We start from the raw sequence: 20,418 nt of genomic DNA on the forward strand, positions 1-20,418 counted from the left end.
AGATATAGATTGCAATTAAGTAATTAAGTGATTAATTGAGTGATAATTGTGAATTAGTGATGAACACCTGCTGTTAACAAACAGAATTACTGAAGAAAAGAGAAACACAAGAACTACAACTGACTTCAGAAACAGCCTTAGATAAAATAAACTGAAATAAAATACATTAAATCTCTCAAGATCTGATTAAACAACCCCCACAAACAGCATCAACCAGCTCCACTTATTAATAACCAGACTGACTTTATTTCTGTCAGACGTCTACAGAAGATCTGATTGAGAATTAACTAAGGTTTAGATGTTGATTTATGTTTTCATTTAAAGTAACCATGTTAGAGATCAGTGTTTGCTTTAGTTGGGCTCTTGACCCTTGATCTCTATCTTAGTTTTTTCTTTGGCTGTTGTAACCATTTGTTGTAACTCAAAAGCCCAGAGAAAATATCATCAGGTGTTATACACACACTCACACTCTTAGAAGCTGCTTTTATCCAAAGCAACTTACAGTGCATTCAGGTTAGCATTTTTTTTTTATTTAACTTGTACCTAGATGTTGGTTGTTATACTGTATATTGGTGATGATAATCATTGATTATTGAACTGTTTGGAGTCTAATCTCTGATGAAATAGGTGTTGTGTAATTAGTTGGATTGATTACAGTAAAAGTGATTCTAAGAGCCAGTGGTTCTGTGATAATCAGTTAATATAAAGAACTTTCCAAACAGTTTGGCCTTCTATGGTGTCAATTAGTCACACACAGACATCAATAATCAGCATATGAACCTCAACAATGGTAACCATAAAAAAACAACAACAACAAAAAAACAATGCAGCAGAGCATGCTGGGAGCCATGGATGAGTTTTTTGTACTACAATAGTACCCAGCATGCATTGCCAGCATGTTTTTTTTTTTTTTTTTTTCGTAACCATTGTTGAGGTTCATATGCTGATTATTGATGTCTGTGTGTGACTAATTGACACCATAGAAGACCAAACTGTTTGGAAAGTCCTTTATATTAACTGATTATGAAAGAACCACTGACTTTTTTAATGCCTTTCATTATAATCAACTGAACTAACTATGAAACACCTATTTACTCAGATTTTGAACTCTGAACAGCTCCATAATTGATGATTATCATCACCAATATGCTGTATAACAACCAATACCTGATCATATTTTTTCTGGGCTTTATGAGTTATAACAAACATGTTTCAAAAACACATGGTTACAACGTCCAAAAAAAAAAAATATCTATGACAGAAATCAAGGGTCAAGACCCCAACTAAAGCAAACACTGATCTCTAACATGGTTACTTCAAATGAAACAATAAATCAACATCTAAACCTTAGTTAATTCTCAATAAGATCTTCTGTAGACGTCTGACAGAAATAAAGTCAGTCTGGTTATTAATAAGTGGAGCTGGTGATGCTGTTTGTTAACAGCAGCTGTTCATCACTAAAGCTCAATCAGCACTTAATTAATCACTTGATTTACATAATTGCAAAGCTTTAAAACTTACATGGTTTAAGTAAAGGCAATCTGTTTACTCAAACGGTTTGAGTTACTGTGACTTGTCAGGTTTTACAGTGTAGTTCCTTTCTCTCTTTTCTTCAGTAATTCTGTTTGTTAACAGCAGGTGTTCATCACTAATGCTCAATTATCACTCAATTAATCACTTAATTGCAATGTATATCTTCTTTCAGTGAACTCAACTGAATTAAGTTCAGAGTACTCATAACTGTTAAGTTTTAAAACTTAAATGGTTTAAGGCAATCGGTTTCCTCAAACGGTTTGAGTAAACCCAACTTGTCATGTTTTTAAGGATATTTGTTTACACAAACGGTTTGAGTTAAGTTACTTGTCGGGTTTTACAGTTTTAGTATATTTGTTTGAGTAAACGGTTTTTGTTATGTTTTTTGTGGTCACTTTAATTTCATTCTGTAACTCACTCAAAATTGTGTTGCTGTCAGAACACTGTTAATGTAGCACACGCGTCATTTTATCTGTTCTTTATACTGCTTTTTGTAATGTTTTAAATAAATTATTGTGACTAAAGTACATTTATCTGCCTATTACACTTTGTTTATTGTCAAAATGGTTATGTTTTAGATTATAGGGTGGAGTAGGGAGCTTAAAATTATCCTTTTTATACAATAGTATATTAACTAAGATAACAGTCACTGTCAATATATTTATATTGCGTTTTTATTTTTGTGAAGTGGCTAAAAAGTTGTGTATAAGGGGTGAATTAGGGACTCAAAGATATTTATATAATAGTAAAATATATTTGCATGAAAATATTTATAATTTGAATATCAATTAAGGGATTCGTATAGATTTGTATATCCTGTATATCCACATACTGCATCAATTACAACATCATGGCTGCGTAGAAGAAGGATCCGGGTACTGAAATGGCCAGCCTGCAGTCCAGATCTTTCTACCATAGAAAACATTTGGCGCATCAAAAAGAGGAAGATGCGACAAAGAAGACCTAAGACAGCTGAGCAATCATTTTAATGACATATCTTCCCTAATTTAATACTCTGAGTGTGGACTCATATAAACACCGAAGTAGTGTTAAAAGTAACACTGAAGCAGTGTTAAAGTTAATGAGATAATTAGGTGTTTGATTGAGTGATGATTGACTATTATTGAAGAAACCTGGTGTTAACAAGCAGAATCACCAAAGAATAAAATCACAATCTGTGTCACCATTATAGTGGTCAGTATTAGCTTTAGTTGGGATCTTGACCCTTAAGTGGTTAATTTTAGGTTTTGTGTGGCTGTGGTAATTGTTATAACAGACAGATAAACCAGAGGAAATGTGATCATGTGGTATTTATTATGATTTGGACTAATTGTCATGTAGTGACCTGAATACCTGAGTTTGGTTTTCTTGATTGATTACATAAACTAGGTGAAAAAAAACAATATCTTTCATTTTTGTCCTAATCAGATAGATGTTTTTAAAAGTTACTTCTCCATAAATAAAGAGTTCTTTATTTAGACACACAGACATCAAGAATCAGCGTGAGCATCACAACAATGGTGACCATCAAAAAAGCATGTTATAGCCAATAAAAACTCATAATTTTTGCCGTTTTTATGTGAGTTTTTAGTATGTAGTTTTGTGATGTTCAGAGTTGATCTGTTTATCTGAATATGCTGTTTGTCACCGTTGTTGAGATTCATACACTGATTCTTGATGTCTGTGTGTGCCTAAAACAACAAACGTTTTAAAATCAGAACAGTTTGCAAGGGACTCTTACAAAATGTTTAGTAAACTCAGACTCTTTCACTGTGGAATGAAAGTTGTTATATTCAATCAAGGATACATAACTCACAGAAAAGTCTCTGAATGAATTCAATGATTCAGATCAAATAATGACTACGTTAAAACATAATCATCACCACCTGAAGACTTTCATCTGTTATAACTCAGTTATATCAGCCAAACAAAATTTAATGTTAAAAAGTCAAGGGTCAAGATCCCAACTAAAGCAAACACTGACCACTATAATGGTGACAAGCAAATTGTGTTTTTCTCATTTGGTGATTGTGCTTGTTAAAATCAGGTGTCTTCAATAATAGTCAATCATCACTCAATTAATCACCTAATTATCTCATTAACTTTAACACTGCTTCAGTGTTACTTTTAACCCTACTTCGGTGTTTATATGAGTCCACACTCAGAGTGTTAAATTAACACTGGGGATTTTGCTGTGTAAAATTTATTTGAGTTGGGGCTCAGAGTGTTAAATTAACACTGGGGATTTTGCTGTGTAAAATTTTATTTTTGATTTACTGTGACTTGTCAGGTTTTACATGAGTTACTGTGACTTGTCAGGTTTTACAGTGTGGAATAAAGGGGAGGAAAATTGCAATATAGTAAAGAAAATTCAAGTTTCATAAAAATTGAAATGGCACACAGACACATTATTGCAGTGTCATTTATCAACTGCATTACAGATTATTATATGTAACAATATGTCATGTTATATAAATTAAAACAATACTGACGCATCCTTTTCATTTCCTTTCTCATACTCTGATGATATGAAATAATACAATTTTCAAAAATTATTTAATTCATAATTCATTTTTCTATCTAAAGGCCTGATCCTCCCACTGTGGATAATAAACCCAATTAATTTACTAAATGTAGTGGGTTGTTCGTCTGTTAGCCTAAAAATCCAAATACTCCTCGCTGCAGGCTGTAGCGCGGTGACGTCACGTATGTGTTTACCGCGCATGCGAAAAGTAACATAAGGTATGCCTATGAAACGCATGCACAGTAACGTGGTGACGTCACGTTTATGTATTTATCATAAATACGCGTGCGTGCCGTACTGACTGGCATTAATGCGCATATCCAGGTTCATTCACTTCCGGATGTTCGTAAGGTGTGGTGGATTTGAGATTCGGTGGCAGTAAAGTCAAAAAACATTTAATTACTTTTGTTTTCTTAAAAATGTGAGTATGTGTTAATGGTAAGGATGCTTTGGTCATAATCATAGAGCGTGTCATTGTGAATGTGTGCGATTTCAAACATTTATGATATGTTTTGTGATATATTATTCGAAGTGACAGGGATTCTGCTGCTCTTTAAAGGGTCTTTAAAAGTCTTATTTCGTCTAAAATGAGCCTTTAAAGATGTCTTAAAATAGAGTAATTAAGTAATGCCATTGATGGATGCATGCATTTCAAAAAAACAAACAAAAAAAATTTTTTTTAGCGTATTTGTAATCTTTTTCATTAACTAACATTATCAAAGATTAATAGATACTGTAACAAATGTATTGTTCATTGTTAGTTCATGTTAATTAATACATTAACTAGTGTTTACCAATGACACTTTATTGTAAAGTGTTACCTCTTAAATTTACCTTCATGTGACTTCATATTACTTTTTAGGGACACTGTCAGTGAGAAGAAATTCAGAGAAGAGACCCACTTCATGTGGCTAGATAGTTCTTTAACTCCTTACCATGTACACTGTAAAACCTGACAAGTAACTTAACTCAAACCGTTTGAGTAAACAGATATGCTTAAAAACCTGACAAGTTAGGTTTACTCAAACCGTTTGAGGAAACCGATTGCCTGAGAAGGGTCTGTCTGCAGACTGCAAGACGGGGGTGTAACTTGAAGTAGGAGGCGTAACTTGAAGTTGTCCAAATCACACAGAACCACGCGAGATGTAGACACGAGATGTTGTTTTTCAAGATGGCCGCTCATGTCAAAACGACGGTGAGATTTTTTCCAAGGTAATGGTTAAAATTGAAGTGCTTAAATGAGTTTCGTGGTGTGCATTATTGATTCTGGAGTTGATAATCTATTAAAACTTAACCTTACTCAGCATTCTTGACTTTCAGGTGTTAATTTTATGAAAAATATATGATGTTCTACATACACCCCAACGACATGTAAGTCTGGTTAATAATATCTTTATGTCCATTAAGGTCTGCCTTTAATTTACCTGTTACCATGGTGAATCGTAGTACAAGCCTGTCAACATACATTGCCTATGATAACAATGGTGCCAACCTACAGCCCACTTTGCATTTAGATTTATAGAAACAGACACCTGCAATGTGTGGGGAAAAAAATGCATAAATTCTTTGTAAACTGAATTTATTAACTGCCATATAAAGTGCTTTCAGTTTTACAGAACAGAGACCAAACAAAAATGTAGAAATGCATGTAGTCTGAACCTTTCTAACATGCATATAACATTCAATAGAAAAATCACATCCAACAGAACATCAGTTATTACAAAGTGCCTCCAGCCTCATAAAAGCAGTCAGCACTGCAGTATCCTGCAAATTCATTGTCGGAGTAGAATCCCTGTAGTTTTCCCCTCTGTCCACATCCCCTGTAGCCTTCACAGTCTTTGTATAGAGAATTGCAATGAATGCAACATGTGATTCGATATGGAGTTCTGTAGGTCCTTCTATGCTCCTCAGAAAATGCGTCCCAGTTCACCACACCTGATGACAAAATAATAGAACACAAAATTAGTGTTGTGTTGCTGGCATTTGCAGGACATTCAGTTGTACAAAATTGGACAAACACTTCTCAAACCTTTCTCAAGTTCTAAACGTTTTGCTCTGCACTTGCTGCAATGTAAAAAGCAGCAAGCCAACATGTCCAAGTTCAATGCACCCATAGCTCACAATGATCCTGTAAGTGACTTCATATATATATTTATATATATATATGAAGAAGGAAAGAGTCAAAACTTACTGTCAAGCCAGCAGAAGTGTGCTTCCTTCAGAAAGGATTCTTCTCTCACTACCCTCCAGAAATGCTTGCGTGTGAGAGCCAGGGTATGGATTGCCGGGTCTCCATCTTGTAGCACCACATGGATGAAGATTCTGTGCAAAATTTCCTCAGGCAGCTGTAAACATATAACATAAGTCACTGCAAAATCAGTAGCCTCAATATTAAGTCATCATTATCTTGGACCAATATAAAGGAACGATCTTAATTTACATGTTCTGTACCCTTCAACTGTGGCCTGCAAATTGCATATATGTAGTTCTTGTTGCATCTTGGATTAAGATACAGTATATAAGAAGTGAAAAGCTGGGATGTTTACATGCCTGCAAAATACCAATTCCCTTTGGAGAGGGCTCAACTTTGCATGGCTTTTTCACCTTGCATGGGTTTGAGAGGACAGGTTCCTTTACATGAAGGAAATGAGATACATATTACTCAGCTTATTACATATAAAGCACAATAATTAAAATTACATCTTAAAACCAAGTTTTAGGCCTTTTAAAATTTGGTCATAATTCTTATGATGGTGACCTCATATTTCCTCTTCCTAGGGATGCGGAAAATTGGGTCCAGACTTCCACTGGCCATCTCTATTCCCTGCTTGGTAAAGTGGGCAAACCTCCGGCCATGGCTATAGTATTAAATAAAATAAAATTACATTTACATTGCCTGCCCCAGATTACCAATGATAATATCCTGAATTTGTCTTGAATTTAAAGACACTGGTACCCTTCAATCTCAAGATTCTCCACCAACGCTGTGCACCACCACCTCCTTAAGCAGGGCATGTCATGCTGAAGACACCAGAGTACAATAAATTTACAGTTTAAGTTAAGAGTTTCAAGTTAATATGGAGGCCCAACTCACAATTTCCATAATAATAATAATAATAATAATAATAAAAAACAGGCCCACACATTCAAATAAAGCAAAACAGGATGACAACCCTTTTAGCAGAAAAACCCAAAGGTAAAAGAGGAAGAAATCTCAGGAAAGACCACAGAGGGAGCTGCTTCCTGTACCAAATCCAAAATCAAAATGCACATATATTAACCATAGTTATGAAGTAGTATTGAATTCATACTAATAGAGCTTCCATGACAACATACCATGCTTCCTGGACCAAATCCAAAATCAAAATGCACATATTTTAACCATAAGTCAGCAAGCTAAATAAAACGAAAAAGAGAATCTTCTGTTGCAACAGTATGACTCCCATTACATCAACAAAAACTGCTTTAGGTGGAATTGAGAAAGGAAACAACCAACAGCTGCATCACTGAGCACTGACATTGTGCTGCCATCCTTATTCTGCAGTCCTTATTCCATTTACACATAAGCCTAATGCCAGTAAAATAAAGTAAACCTGCATGTATGACAAGGGCTATAGGTTTTGTTCATGGACTTTATCTGAGATAACATGAATTAAAAAAGTTTTTTTTTTGGTTTATTTTACTGGAAAACTGTTCACTTACCATTATCATGAAGATTCCACAGTCAATGCCATAATGTTGTCGAGGGAGCCCCTTTTAAAAATAAATAAAAAGTAATCAAGTTTAATGAACAGCAAACTAGAGTAGAGATGTGTGTTAGTGTGATAGGGTCTTGCCTGGTTATTGTAGAGTTTTCAGGTAATATTTTGTTATATTTGATTTATTCTGCATTATTCTTAATTCATAAACAGATATCCTTAAAAACCTGACAAGTTAGGTTTACTCAAAACCGTTTGAGGCAAATTGATTGCCTTAAACCATTTAAGTTTTTAAAACTAACACACTGTAAAACCCGACAAGTAACTTAACTCAAACCTTTTGTGTGTAAACAAATATCCTTAAAAACATGACAAGTTGGGTTTACTCAAACCGTTTGAGGAAACCGATTGCCTTAAACCATTTAAGTTTTAAAACTTAACAGTTATGAGTACTCTGAACTTAATTCAGTTGAGTTCGCTGAAAGAAGATATACATTGCAATTAAGTAATTAAGTGATTAATTGAGTGATAATTGAGCATTAGTGATGAACACCTGCTGTTAACAAACAGAATTACTGAAGAAAAAAGAGAGAAAGGAACTACAACTGACTTCAGACACAGCCTCACTAAAACCTGACAAGTTATGTTTAACTCAAACCGTTTGAGGAAACCGATTGCCTTTAAACCATTTAAGTTTTAAACTAATTGTTATGAGTACTCTGAACTTAATTCAGTTGAGTTCACTGAAAAGAAGATATACATTGCAATTGAATAATTAAGTGATTAATTGAGTGATAATTGTGAATTAGTGATGAACACCTGCTGTTAACAAACAGAATTACTGAAGAAAAGAGAAACACAAGAACTACAACTGACTCTCAGACACAGCCTTAGATAAAATAAACTGAAATAAAATACATTAAATCTCTCAAGATCTGATTAAACAACCCCCCAAACAGCATCACCAGCTCCACTTATTAATAACCAGACTGACTTTATTTCTGTCAGACGTCTACAGAAGATCTGATTGAGAATTAACTAAGGTTTAGATGTTGATTTATGTTTTCATTTAAAGTAACCATGTTAGGAGATCAGTGTTTGCTTTAGTTGGGCTCTTGACCCTTGATTTCTGTCTTAATTTTTTCTCTGGCTGTTGTAACCATTTGTTGTAACTCAAAAGCCCAGAGAAAATATCATCAGGTGTTATATACACACTCACACTCTTAAAAGCTGCTTTTATCCAAAGCAACTTACAGTGCATTCAGGTTAGCATTTTTTTTTTACCTAACTTTTACCTAGATGTTGGTTGTTATACTGCATATTAGTGATGATAATCATTGATTATTGAACTGTTTGGAATCTAATCTCTGATGAAATAGGTGTTGTGTAATTAGCTGAATTGATTACAGTAAAAGTGATTTTAAGTGCCAGTGGTTCTGTGATAATCAGTTAATATAAAAAACTTTCCAAATAGTTTGGTTTTCTGTGGTGTCACTTAGTCACACACAGACATCAATAATCAGCATATGAACCTCAACAATGGTGACCATAAAAAAAAAAAAAACAATGCAGCAGAGCATGCTGGGAGCCATGGATGGGTTTTGTACTACAATAGTACCCAGCATGAATTGCAGCATGTTTTTTTTTTTTTCGTAACCATTGTTGAGGTTCATATTCTGATTATTGATGTCTGTGTGTGACTAATTAACATAATAGAAAACAAAAACTGTTTGGAAAGTCTTTTATATTAACTGATTATGGAAGAACCACTGACTTTTTGAATGGCTTTCATTGTAATCAACTAAAGTAACTATAGAACACCTATTTTAGTAAGACTTTTTTTGAACAGCTCCATAATTGATGATTATCATCACCAATATGCTGTATAACAACCAATATCTGATCATATTTTCTTTGGGTTTTTTGTGTTATAACAAACATGTTTCAAAAACACATGGTTACAACGCCCAAAAAAATAAAATAAACTAAGACAGAAATCAAGGGTCAAGAACCCAACTAAAGCAAACACTGATCTCTAACATGGTTACTTCAAATGAAACTAAATCAACATCTAAACCTTAGTTAATTCTCAATAAGATCTTCTGTAGACGTCTGACAGAAATAAAGTCAGTCTGGTTATTAATAAGTGGAGCTGGTGATGCTGTTTGTTAACAGCAGCTGTTCATCACTAAAGCTCAATCAGCACTTAATTAATCACTTGATTACATAATTGCAAAGTTTTTAAAACTTACATGGTTTAAGTAAAGGCAATCTGTTTACTCAAACGGTTTGAGTTACTGTGACTTGTCAGGTTTTACAGTGTTGTAAGGTTGAAGTGAGAAATAGTCAAAGTAGTAATAGCCCAAGTTGTGACAAACCAATAATTTAAAAAGTGATATGCGGATAAATGTCCTTTACAAATGATTTTTACCTTAACATCCAGGCCTGTTAATTCGGTCAATGGTCCCGAGACAATGTGCTGTGCAACGGACCTGATAAAAACAAAGCATCAGTAACTAACAACTACTGGAACAGACACAAAAAGTTCTGTTGAGGAACTGCAGAACATTTCAGTCTTAGGAACACGACTGACAAACAGCTATAGTTCAAACGATCAGAGCAAGTCTTGGGAACACGGCTAACAGTAATCAAACAGTCTGAACAAGGCTGGGGAACACGCCTTCCAGTAAACATCTTTCTTTAGAAACCTTAAGATGTTTCGGTAAGGTCCGTGAGTAAAGCCTTGTCCTCTCTCTGAATATTGGGAATCCAGGAACAAAATCTCTCTTTTAAGTGGCTTAATAACCTACAGGGAAAGTGGTCTTGGAAATGAGTCAACAAATCTTCACCATTGCACAAAAGATCCAAGTCAATGGCAGGATTACAATAGGTTAAAAAGAAAGAGGACCTACAACTTAAATGTGTTTATTTCAGTATAAATCCTCCATAAATAATAATAATTAAGTGTGATTTTGGAATAAATACTAAAAATTCACTTACACACAGCAAAAAAATCAAGGCATCTTTCTTTTGGGAGTCCAACTTAAATAAGAAAGATTGTTTTGCAAATTTGCATTAATTTTGATTAAGGCTATTTTCAACTCTGCCTGAATGTTAGCAAAACTCTTTCATCTTTACATGATTTTATTTAAATTTGTAATGACATTTGAAGCACCTTTTTTTTATCTTGTTGTGTGATGCAACTTTATTTTGAAAAGTGTTTTGTAAGATAAAAGGATTATCATTATTACTTGAATGTATTGTGGTTACTTACTGGAAGAGAGAGGAGAGGGTCACAGGATGAGGGCAAGAGCCAAGTTGGTGGAATATGGAGATCTACAATGTAAACATCTTTTCCCTGTAGTAGACATCTCTATCAATATTTACAGACAGTTTTTCAATTGAATGTGTCACATATATCTGTATATAGACACACACGCACTTGATGCTGAATTATTTCCTTGATAATCCTGAAACAAGCATTTCCCACCTGTAAATACAACACTTTTTAATACCAATTCCATAAAAAGTTCAATTTCTTCAAAATTAAAACTAAAAATGTTCCTCACCACTGAATCCATTTCCTTTCTTAGTCCCAGGGTTACAAAGTTCTCTCTTGTGAGGCTCGTCTGACCATCTTTTATGATTATTTCATTCATCGGTCTGTCCTCATCCAGTACATAATTGACCTATACATTACACATATTACAAATAAATGCAAGCAGTTTCAAATGTGAAATGTGAATTTAAAACTGCTCTATGCCTAAAATCAGGCATGGTGCCTGATAACTTTAAGCTCCAACACTTAAAGAACTTCAACAAATACAAACTAAATGGCACAATATTGTCAATTAATAAATCTTTGTGACAAAGCAGTACATCCAACATACCAGTTTGTCTTGAAGGGGATGATGCAATCCTAGTGTCCATGAGGCGCGACAGGGCCTGAGGTTTGTTGTCATAGTCAGAGCCTCACATTGCTCACCACAGTGGGCTTCCATGTCCACATCTGTAGGGACATCCACATGCACTGCAAGACAGTGACAGTTCTAAGCATTTGACAGTGATAAGACATAAAAAAAAATATTTAAACAATGGTTTCCTTCAGTGATGTTTGGGTGAATGATAGTTCCCTAGATTCAGACATTTTAGGTATATTTGTTACTTGAAATTATAGTTAGATCTTAAATTTATAAGATCTTAAAAAATCTTAAATTAATAGATCTTAAATTTAAATGTATTAAAATAATGAAATCGAATTATTAAATACCCAAAATGGCTTTTCCATATGCATCAAGGGTGATATCTCCATGAGAAACCTTTTTAAAGTCCTCCAGTGCCTTCTGGTTAACTCTCTCATTGTGGTGATGTAAAATGTTACGCATAAGGAAGATGTGGCTTGCTGGGGAGAGAGAGTTCATTTAATAGTTTTTAATAGTCATGCCAGAGAACAGCTGCTCCGCTGTCTGGGAGTTTATCCACCCACATAGCTCTGGCACAAGTCCAGTTACTCTCAGAGCATCCTTTTCATCTCTTGTGTTATACTGATGAAACGTGTCATACAATGCATAGTGCTCTGCGGAACCAGTTGCAGGATGGCTATTAGGATCAGGTGGGTCTTTTTTCAACTGCAACCATGGCAAATTTATTTTCAGTTCCCCTCTCTTAGCAGATTCAATATTCTCTGGGATAGCTGCAGCCACTCTTCCTTCATATGGACTGAAGGGCAGTCTGTCTGGTTCCCTTAGGTTGGTATGAGTCACTAGTCCTCGAGCAAAATCATAGATGACAATGTTTGGGAAATGTTGGAATGACAGCAACATATCTGCATAATCACGTGGGCTTTCAGCTCTTATTTTGAATTTGACTGAGTTCACAATGCCACAAGGACACATGATAACTGCCCAGCCACCTTGAAATGGAAATACACACGATTAGCATGGCCATTAACCTAGCTGTCTTCAGGTACACGTATAGACTCATACTGACATGTTAAATATAACTATTAAATATTTGCTTAGATCATTACATAGATTATGGAACAACATATAGTTAGGGCACTTACCAGATGCTCCCCAAACCTTTTGAAACACTTTGTCATAAGTGCTCCTTGTTTTCATCTCCTCCCTCAAACGGAGGAGAAGATCCATTTTTGAGCCCTTTGAATCCACACCACATTCTTTTACAAGTTTTCTCAAGGCATCAACCTGTGAAAAAATGTAGATGCAATAACAACCATTACTTACAAAGCAGGATAGATTATAATCACAATTTTTCTTGCTTTTAGTTAATAACCAAACTTGGAAGCGGTTCCAAAAACATCCAGCAGATTATAAACATCCAGTACATTTATTGAAAACCCACCTTTATAAATTACTTATGTTTAAGTGTCAGATTTGTTTTATATCATTGTTGTATATTGTTTTCAATTTTATTTGTTTTTAACTCTGCTGTAGTGCTTAGGTTGTGAGAAAGAAAAACACATAATTGAAATGTATGCATTGCTATCATATTTACATAAAATGTAAAAATTCACCTTTAAGTTCATTAGTTCGCTTGACAGTCGTTCTTCTGTGATGTCAGTGTCCACATTTTCTGCAACAGACTTCTTTGCGGTAACTTTGGCATACTCAGTGTTGAGTACTTTATTGCTGGCTCTGGTGAGGGGACCAATCCACGGTGCCCATTTTGAATAAGAAGGTGAAACTTTAAATGGATTCCTATGGTTACCTTTTTAGATGAAAAACAAAAGTTTTCTTAAATGTTATTGCACTTATGATTATGGCAGTTAAAAATAATAAAAAATTATCCATGGCACTAGAAAAGCATGCACACAGATAATTACAGGGCATTGTAAACAGAGAGATAGATCTTTTGGAAAACATTTCTAAATATGGCTGCAGGATACTTTTTCATATCTATAACTTACTTTGTAAAAAGCCTCTGCAAATAATTTCTTGGTCAACAGATAGCCAGAATTCTTCAATATCAACGTGGCCATCAAACTGTGGGTGGGGGATCCTCAATATCGCTCACTGTAAGACATTTTGCTCAAAATCATTGTTTTACTATTCAAGTTGAACTATTCCGGGGTGCGTTTCCCAAAACCATAGTTGCTAACTAAGTTAGCAACTTTGTTGGTTGCAATGCAATCTCCCATTGCCAACCAACTAAGTTGCTAACAGGTTAGCAACTATGGTTTTGGGAAACACACCCCAGTATGTTTTTTTTTTTTTTAGCTTATGTATAGGTAAACATTTATATATAGTATATTTATAGTCAAAATCTCTCAGTAGGTTAGTTGTGTATAGGGTTTATACTGTTTTACTTCATTGTTGTATGTCTGTATTTATGTAGCAGAATGACAATAAAGCTCAACTTGCCTTAACTTGAAAGAGGAGAAAGACCACTTCTTACCTGGCATGCTAAAAACTCCCTTCTTGTGCAAGTCCATTATCACAACAGGTGGATGGACCCCACAGTGCACACATGAAAAATGGTAATTATGTGCCGTCAACGCTTCAAAGTGAAGATAACCATGAAGAAGGGAGTCATGGTTTGGATACTTTTTTTGGTTGGTCTGTTCTAAGATGTCCAAGGCCCTGCCAACTGCAGTGTGATTCTGTAATAGCATTTGAAATTAGACAACAGATTGTCAAGTCATGTTTGCTTTTCTGTTGACATTTGTGAATGCTTACTAGGATTTCAGGGTGAAACTTTTAGAACAAAAACACAATAAAATAGTTACATTTCTGAAATTATTAAATGAAGAACAAACTTGCTTGTTTATAAAGAATTATCAAATCCTACATCGTTCCCGTTTAAAATAATGATTAAAATAGTACATTAAAAAACACACAAGACGTGCGTTTATAAAAATATGATGGGGTGCATTAAAGTTGCATGCATGAATGTAGAAGTGAAGCTTACCTGTACAGACTGTCTCAAGAACAGACAAAGATGCAGTGTTAATATTGTGTGGTCATCAAAATTGTGCAGCCCCTCTGCCCATTCCTGGTATCGGTAAAAATGTCCACACAACCCACACCTTTTACAGTATGTGGTCACATCTATAAGGAAGGAAAATAATTCTGTATTAGTCATGGAATCACTGTAGGTTATAACATGAATTAGCAATTAAGTTACACAAACCTTCCAGTATGCCAGTGAACGTGACAATTTTCGCTTTCTGTGTAATTAAGATTGGATCCGAAAGAGGGATCTTTCCTGGGCATACAGTGCAAAAAGTCTCCAGTGGAATGAGGTGCTTGGGGAGTGTTTCCATGTTCTGTGGTGAACAAACATCTTTTGGCAGAACAGCTGGCAATTTCTTGTTGTTCAGCAAGTAAAGGACAATTGCCGTCAAAGCGTTTCCATTAGGTGGATATTGAAGTCTTTCCTCAGTACTGTGCACATCTGGAGGACAAGTTTCTGCAAATGTGTCAAACACATCACTGTCTGTACATCTGACTTTTAGAAAAAGCTCAGGATGAGTCTGGTTCAAGTGCCATTTCGCAATGGACTTATGAGGACATGAATTCCTTGGCTTAGAGCATGGGCAGTGCCAAGTATTTCTTTTTTTGTCAAAACAAACAATTACTCTCCCTAACCGAGAATAATATGAGATGCACGTTTCCAGGACTGACACACATATTTTTGATGTTCCATTGCCAAATGAGACCTCTTTACTCAGTGGGTAGCTCTCAGTCTCTGCTTTTTGCTACCTTGAAAGACACTTTTTCTTTGTTTTGTCAGAAATCCACTTTTTCCTTACCATATCTGACAGAACTTCTTCCTTAAGGATGATGTCTGGTTCGGATGAAATAGGGCAGTATGATAATGACTTCAAATGGATGCACTGAAACCCCATTAAGCCACTTCTTCTGGAAAATTCAGAAGCCTGTTTGCATTGCTGTAGCTCACAGCTCACTTGATGGTTGCTTCCCCAGGTGCATTTCTGTACGTGTATGGGGTTTCCAAATCCAGAAAAGCTTCTTCTGACAGCAAAAATGCCATTATTACAGTCTATGCATTGGGATGGTAGATGGTGATTTGCCGTTACATCTGTATCTGCTGTTGAGTGACGTCTTTGAATGTGTATCTTGATGTTTTTTTATTAACAATTAAATTGCAGAATGTGCATGTAGTTTTTTGGGGCTTTGACCTAATTATTATTGGGTTACTCGAGCAGGTGGTTTGGGCTCGAGTTGATGAGGTAGGTTTGTTATCACTGTTAGACAGTGTAATGACTTTTGGATAAGAAGCTGCACTGGAGTGTACAGAGATGCCGGAGGGTGCAGAGATGCCGGAGGGTGCAGAGATGCCGGAGGGTGCAGAGATGCCGGAGGGTGCAGAGATGCCGGAGGGTGCACAGATGCCGGATGGTTCACAGACGCCGGATGGTTCACAGACGCCGGATGGTTCACAGACGCCGGATGGTTCACAGACGCCGGATGGTTCACAGACGCCGGATGGGGCACAGACGCTGGATGGTTCACAGACGCTGGATGGGGCACAGACGCTGGATGGTTCACAGACGCTGGATGGTTCACAGATGCTGGATGGGGCACAGACGCTGGATGGGGCACAGACGCTGGATGGTTCGCAGACGCTGGATGGTTCACAGACGCTGGATGGGGCACAGACGCTGGATGGGTCACAGACGCTGGATGGGGCACAGACGCTGGATGGGGCACAGACGCTGGATGGGGCACAGACGCTGGATGGTTCACAGACACTGGATGGTTCACAGACGCTGGATGGGGCACAGACGCTGGATGGTTCACAGACGCTGGATGGTTCACAGACGCTCGATGGGGCACAGACGCTGGATGGTTCACAGACGCTGGATGGGGCACAGACGCTGGATGGTTCACAGACGCTGGATGGGGCACAGACGCTGGATGGTTCACAGACGCTGGATGGGGCACAGACGCTGGATGGGGCACAGACGCTGGATGGGTCACAGACGCTGGATGGTTCACAGACGCTGGATGGTTCACAGACGCTGGATGGGGCACAGACGCTGGATGGTTCACAGACGCTGGATGGTTCACAGACGCTGGATGGGGCACAGACGCTGGATGGTTCACAGACGCTGGATGGGGCACAGACGCTGGATGGTTCGCAGACGCTGGATGGTTCGCAGACGCTGGATGGTTCGCAGACGCTGGATGGTTCGCAGACGCTGGATGGTTCACAGACGCTGGATGGTTCACAGAGGCTGGATGGTTCACAGACGCTGGATGGTTCACAGACGCTGGATGGGGCACAGACGCTGGATGGTTCACAGACGCTGGATGGGGCACAGACACTGGATGGTTCACAGACGCTGGATGGTTCACAGACGCTGGATGGTTCACAGACGCTGGATGGGGCACAGACGCTGGATGGTTCACAGACGCTGGATGGGGCACAGACGCTGGATGGTTCGCAGACGCTGGATGGTTCACAGACGCTGGATGGGGCACAGACGCTGGATGGTTCACAGACGCTGGATGGTTCACAGACGCTGGATGGGGCACAGACGCTGGATGGTTCGCAGACGCTGGATGGTTCGCAGACGCTGGATGGGGCACAGACGCTGGATGGTTCGCAGACACTGGATGGTTCACAGACGCTGGATGGGGCACAGACGCTGGATGGTTCACAGACGCTGGATGGGGCACAGACGCTGGATGGTTCACAGACACTGGATGGTTCACAGACGCTGGATGGTTCACAGACACTGGATGGTGCAGAGACACAGGGACCTGCTGACGCTTCAGCTAACCCACATTTCTGCACATGGTTCAAAAATAAATTTTGCCGAGTTATAATTCTCGCACAATAGCAGCAGTGATAATGATGGCTTCTGCAACATACACCATGGCATCTGTACATTTTATATCCTAAAAAACAAAGAGAAATACAGGTGTATATAAAATACAGATACATTCCTTATTATGATGCAATGTTCAGAATTAAAATTGTACAGAAGTTGACAATGAAATAAATAGGTTAACATTACTAGTGAATAATTAATAAAACATTTCAAGCTCTACAACATTTATGTAAAATAACAAATACCTCCATGTTTAACAGCTGTCTTCTCATGGGTTTGCATATGTGCCACAACATATGCATACGCTCCTGTTTTGCTGCAGATCTGGCATTTGTAGTTCGGACCTTCAGAAATTGGAGTTTTCAATGTACCTTCCCTACAAACCGTTGGATGAAGCTGGAAGCAATTAAAAAAATAAAAATTTTATTGTTTACACACATGATCAGATCAATAACACTTTACAACACTTTCCAAAAGAATCATGTTCTCTAAAGGTGTAATACACCCTCATCATTTCAGTAAACTCATTAAATACTCTATTCAGGCTGAAGTGCACCTGTTAAGAGAGGCACAACCAGCACTTTTATGATTCACTAAGCAGTATTAATTCCAGCCAAAACTACAGCAGGTGATTTCACTTTATATTGGTGATATTCATGAGTGAACTAAACATTGCAATAAAAACACTTCACAACACACAAGAAATCCTGTTTCCCGTATTTGCTGGCTAACAGTTGAAAACCCCGTCGTTATTGAATTCAACGTTATCTACTTGCGATTTAACAATATAACGTTACATCTGGCAAATTTTGTTCTTTTAGCCGCCAAGTGTTACCCGCGAGAACTTAAAAAATGTGCTTACTTAACAACGCAAATCGAGGAATGTTAAGTTTTAATAGATTATCAGCTCCAGAACCAATACTACACAACAAGAAACTGACTTATAGACTTAAATTTAAACTTTTTATCTCGGGGGAAAGTTATTCTCACCGTTGCCACCTTACGAGCTGCCATCTTGCCAACAACATCTCGTTTCTACATCTCGCGTGGTTCTGTGTGATTTGGACAACTTCAAGTTACGCCTCCTACTTCAAGTTACGCCTACTTCAAGTTACGCCCGCCTTGCAGTCTGCAGATATACACGCTTGCCCGGCGGCGGTACGAGCGGCGGTAGAACCAACGTTTTGGATGGCCACCTACTGTACACACACAAAAAGAAAAGAAATAAACCTCACAAGGGAGCATGCCCTGGGTCTCCACTCAGACAGTTCACACTATTAATATAATATTAAAATAAGAAAACAGAGTTGCAGAACCTCTCAAATATATATCTATTTATGAGGATTTATGTTTTTACACATCTGTCAAACAGTTGATAGTGGTGAAGAAATCACATATGCTGATATGACATTCTACAAAAGAAAAGCACAGAAGTCGGTAAGAAATTTCATTTCTGTGTATATATATATATGTATTATATGACTAATAAATCTGATCTAGGTGTGTTTACGTGTATGTGTTCTAATAAATGGTCAGTTATGTTCTTGATAACTACATGTATTATGTAAATGTATGTTTTTTTTTTTTTTTAGTGTGTCCAAGAGCAGGACGATGTGGTGTATGCAGGAGTTACCATTATAAAAATATACAGGAGTGGCCAGACACTGATAAAAATGTGATTCTGTTTAAGGGCTACCAACTTTCTAGAACCCACAGATCCAAAATGGGACAGGGGTTATTTTGTGTGTAATGATATATGCATATTTTTTGTCACAGGAATTGCAGACAGATATATACTTTGGATATTGAGAATATTATACTAAAGGTGTTTATACATAAGACAATGATATTTATTGAACCTAACCCTCACACAATCCCGTTGACATTATTCAAAAAAGTGAGTTCATCAAAATTAATGTGGCATTAACTGAAAATTATTGAATTTTATCCCATAACTTCTGAAAAAAATGGCTATCAAAAACCTGTTCAGTCATTTCTGTGCAGCTCGATCCCAAGATCACAAAATTAGGAGTAGCAAAAAATAGAAAAAAATGAAAAAAAATAAAAATAAAAAGGCGAATACTGTACTTTTCAAAAATGGGCACTTTTGTAATGGGTGGAGTCTTAATGTAAGAATGTGATCAGCATGAGGAGAGCAATCAGTTGAAATAAGGGTTCAGGCAAAGGTTTCAAAACATATAACCACACTGTAAAAAGATTACTGTGAAATTTACAGTAACTTGCTGGCAGCAATTGGCAAGTATTATATAAGTAATATATACACTCACCTAAAGGATCATTAGGAACACCTGTTCAATTTCTCATTAATGCAATTATGTAATCAATCAATCACATGGCAGTTGCTTCAATGCATTTAGGGGTGTGGTCCTGGTCAAGACAATCGAAAAGCACCCGGCTGCAGGAGTTGTTGGTTTTTGTTGACTTTTGTGCGGTGTAGTGGGTTATGTATTTGTTTCTCTAGAATACCACGCATGCGCAAAGTGACGTAAGGTATGTCTATAAAACGCATGCGCAGTAACGTGGTGACGTCACGCTTATGTATTTACCGTAAATACACGTGCGCGCCGTACTGACTGGCATTAATGCACATATCCAGGTTCATTAACTTCCGGATGTTCATAAGGTATGGTGGATTTGAGATTCGGTGGCAGTAAAGTCAAAAAACATTTAATTACTTTTGTTTTCTTAAAAATGTGAGTTTGTGTTGATGGCTTTTAATTGTAAGGATGCTTTGGTCATAATCATAGAGAGTGTCGCAATACGCAATACGCAATACGCAAATGTGTGCGATTTCAAACATTTATGACATGTTTTATTAT

General features: G+C 37.0%; 2 protein-coding genes and 1 pseudogene across 2 annotated transcripts; all 3 read right to left on the minus strand.

Annotated features, from left to right (window-relative positions):
* Nucleotides 1–5,587: 5,587 nt before the first annotated feature.
* LOC122142560 lies at nt 5,588–7,378 on the minus strand. The gene is made up of 5 exons (XM_042753782.1): nt 7,014–7,378; nt 6,816–6,915; nt 6,608–6,688; nt 6,249–6,402; nt 5,588–5,992 (listed from the first exon to the last, which is right to left on the minus strand). Exons 1-5 carry the CDS (start codon nt 7,070–7,072, stop codon nt 5,775–5,777), a joined length of 612 nt encoding a protein of 203 aa, XP_042609716.1. The 5' UTR covers nt 7,073–7,378; the 3' UTR covers nt 5,588–5,774.
* Nucleotides 7,379–10,770: 3,392 nt separating this feature from the next.
* Nucleotides 10,771–14,209, minus strand: LOC109105041 (annotated as a pseudogene).
* Nucleotides 14,210–14,329: 120 nt separating this feature from the next.
* On the minus strand, nt 14,330–19,210 carry LOC109077424 (keratin-associated protein 10-4-like). The gene is made up of 5 exons (XM_042753780.1): nt 18,569–19,210; nt 17,824–17,974; nt 14,908–17,645; nt 14,686–14,825; nt 14,330–14,377 (listed from the first exon to the last, which is right to left on the minus strand). Exons 1-3 carry the CDS (start codon nt 18,590–18,592, stop codon nt 15,814–15,816), a joined length of 2,007 nt encoding a protein of 668 aa, XP_042609714.1. The 5' UTR covers nt 18,593–19,210; the 3' UTR covers nt 14,330–14,377; nt 14,686–14,825; nt 14,908–15,813.
* Between the last annotated feature and the right edge of the window lie 1,208 nt (nt 19,211–20,418).

The sequence above is a fragment of the Cyprinus carpio genome, unplaced genomic scaffold (genome assembly GCF_018340385.1).
Source record: "Cyprinus carpio isolate SPL01 unplaced genomic scaffold, ASM1834038v1 S000000001, whole genome shotgun sequence".
NCBI lineage: Eukaryota > Metazoa > Chordata > Actinopteri > Cypriniformes > Cyprinidae > Cyprinus > Cyprinus carpio.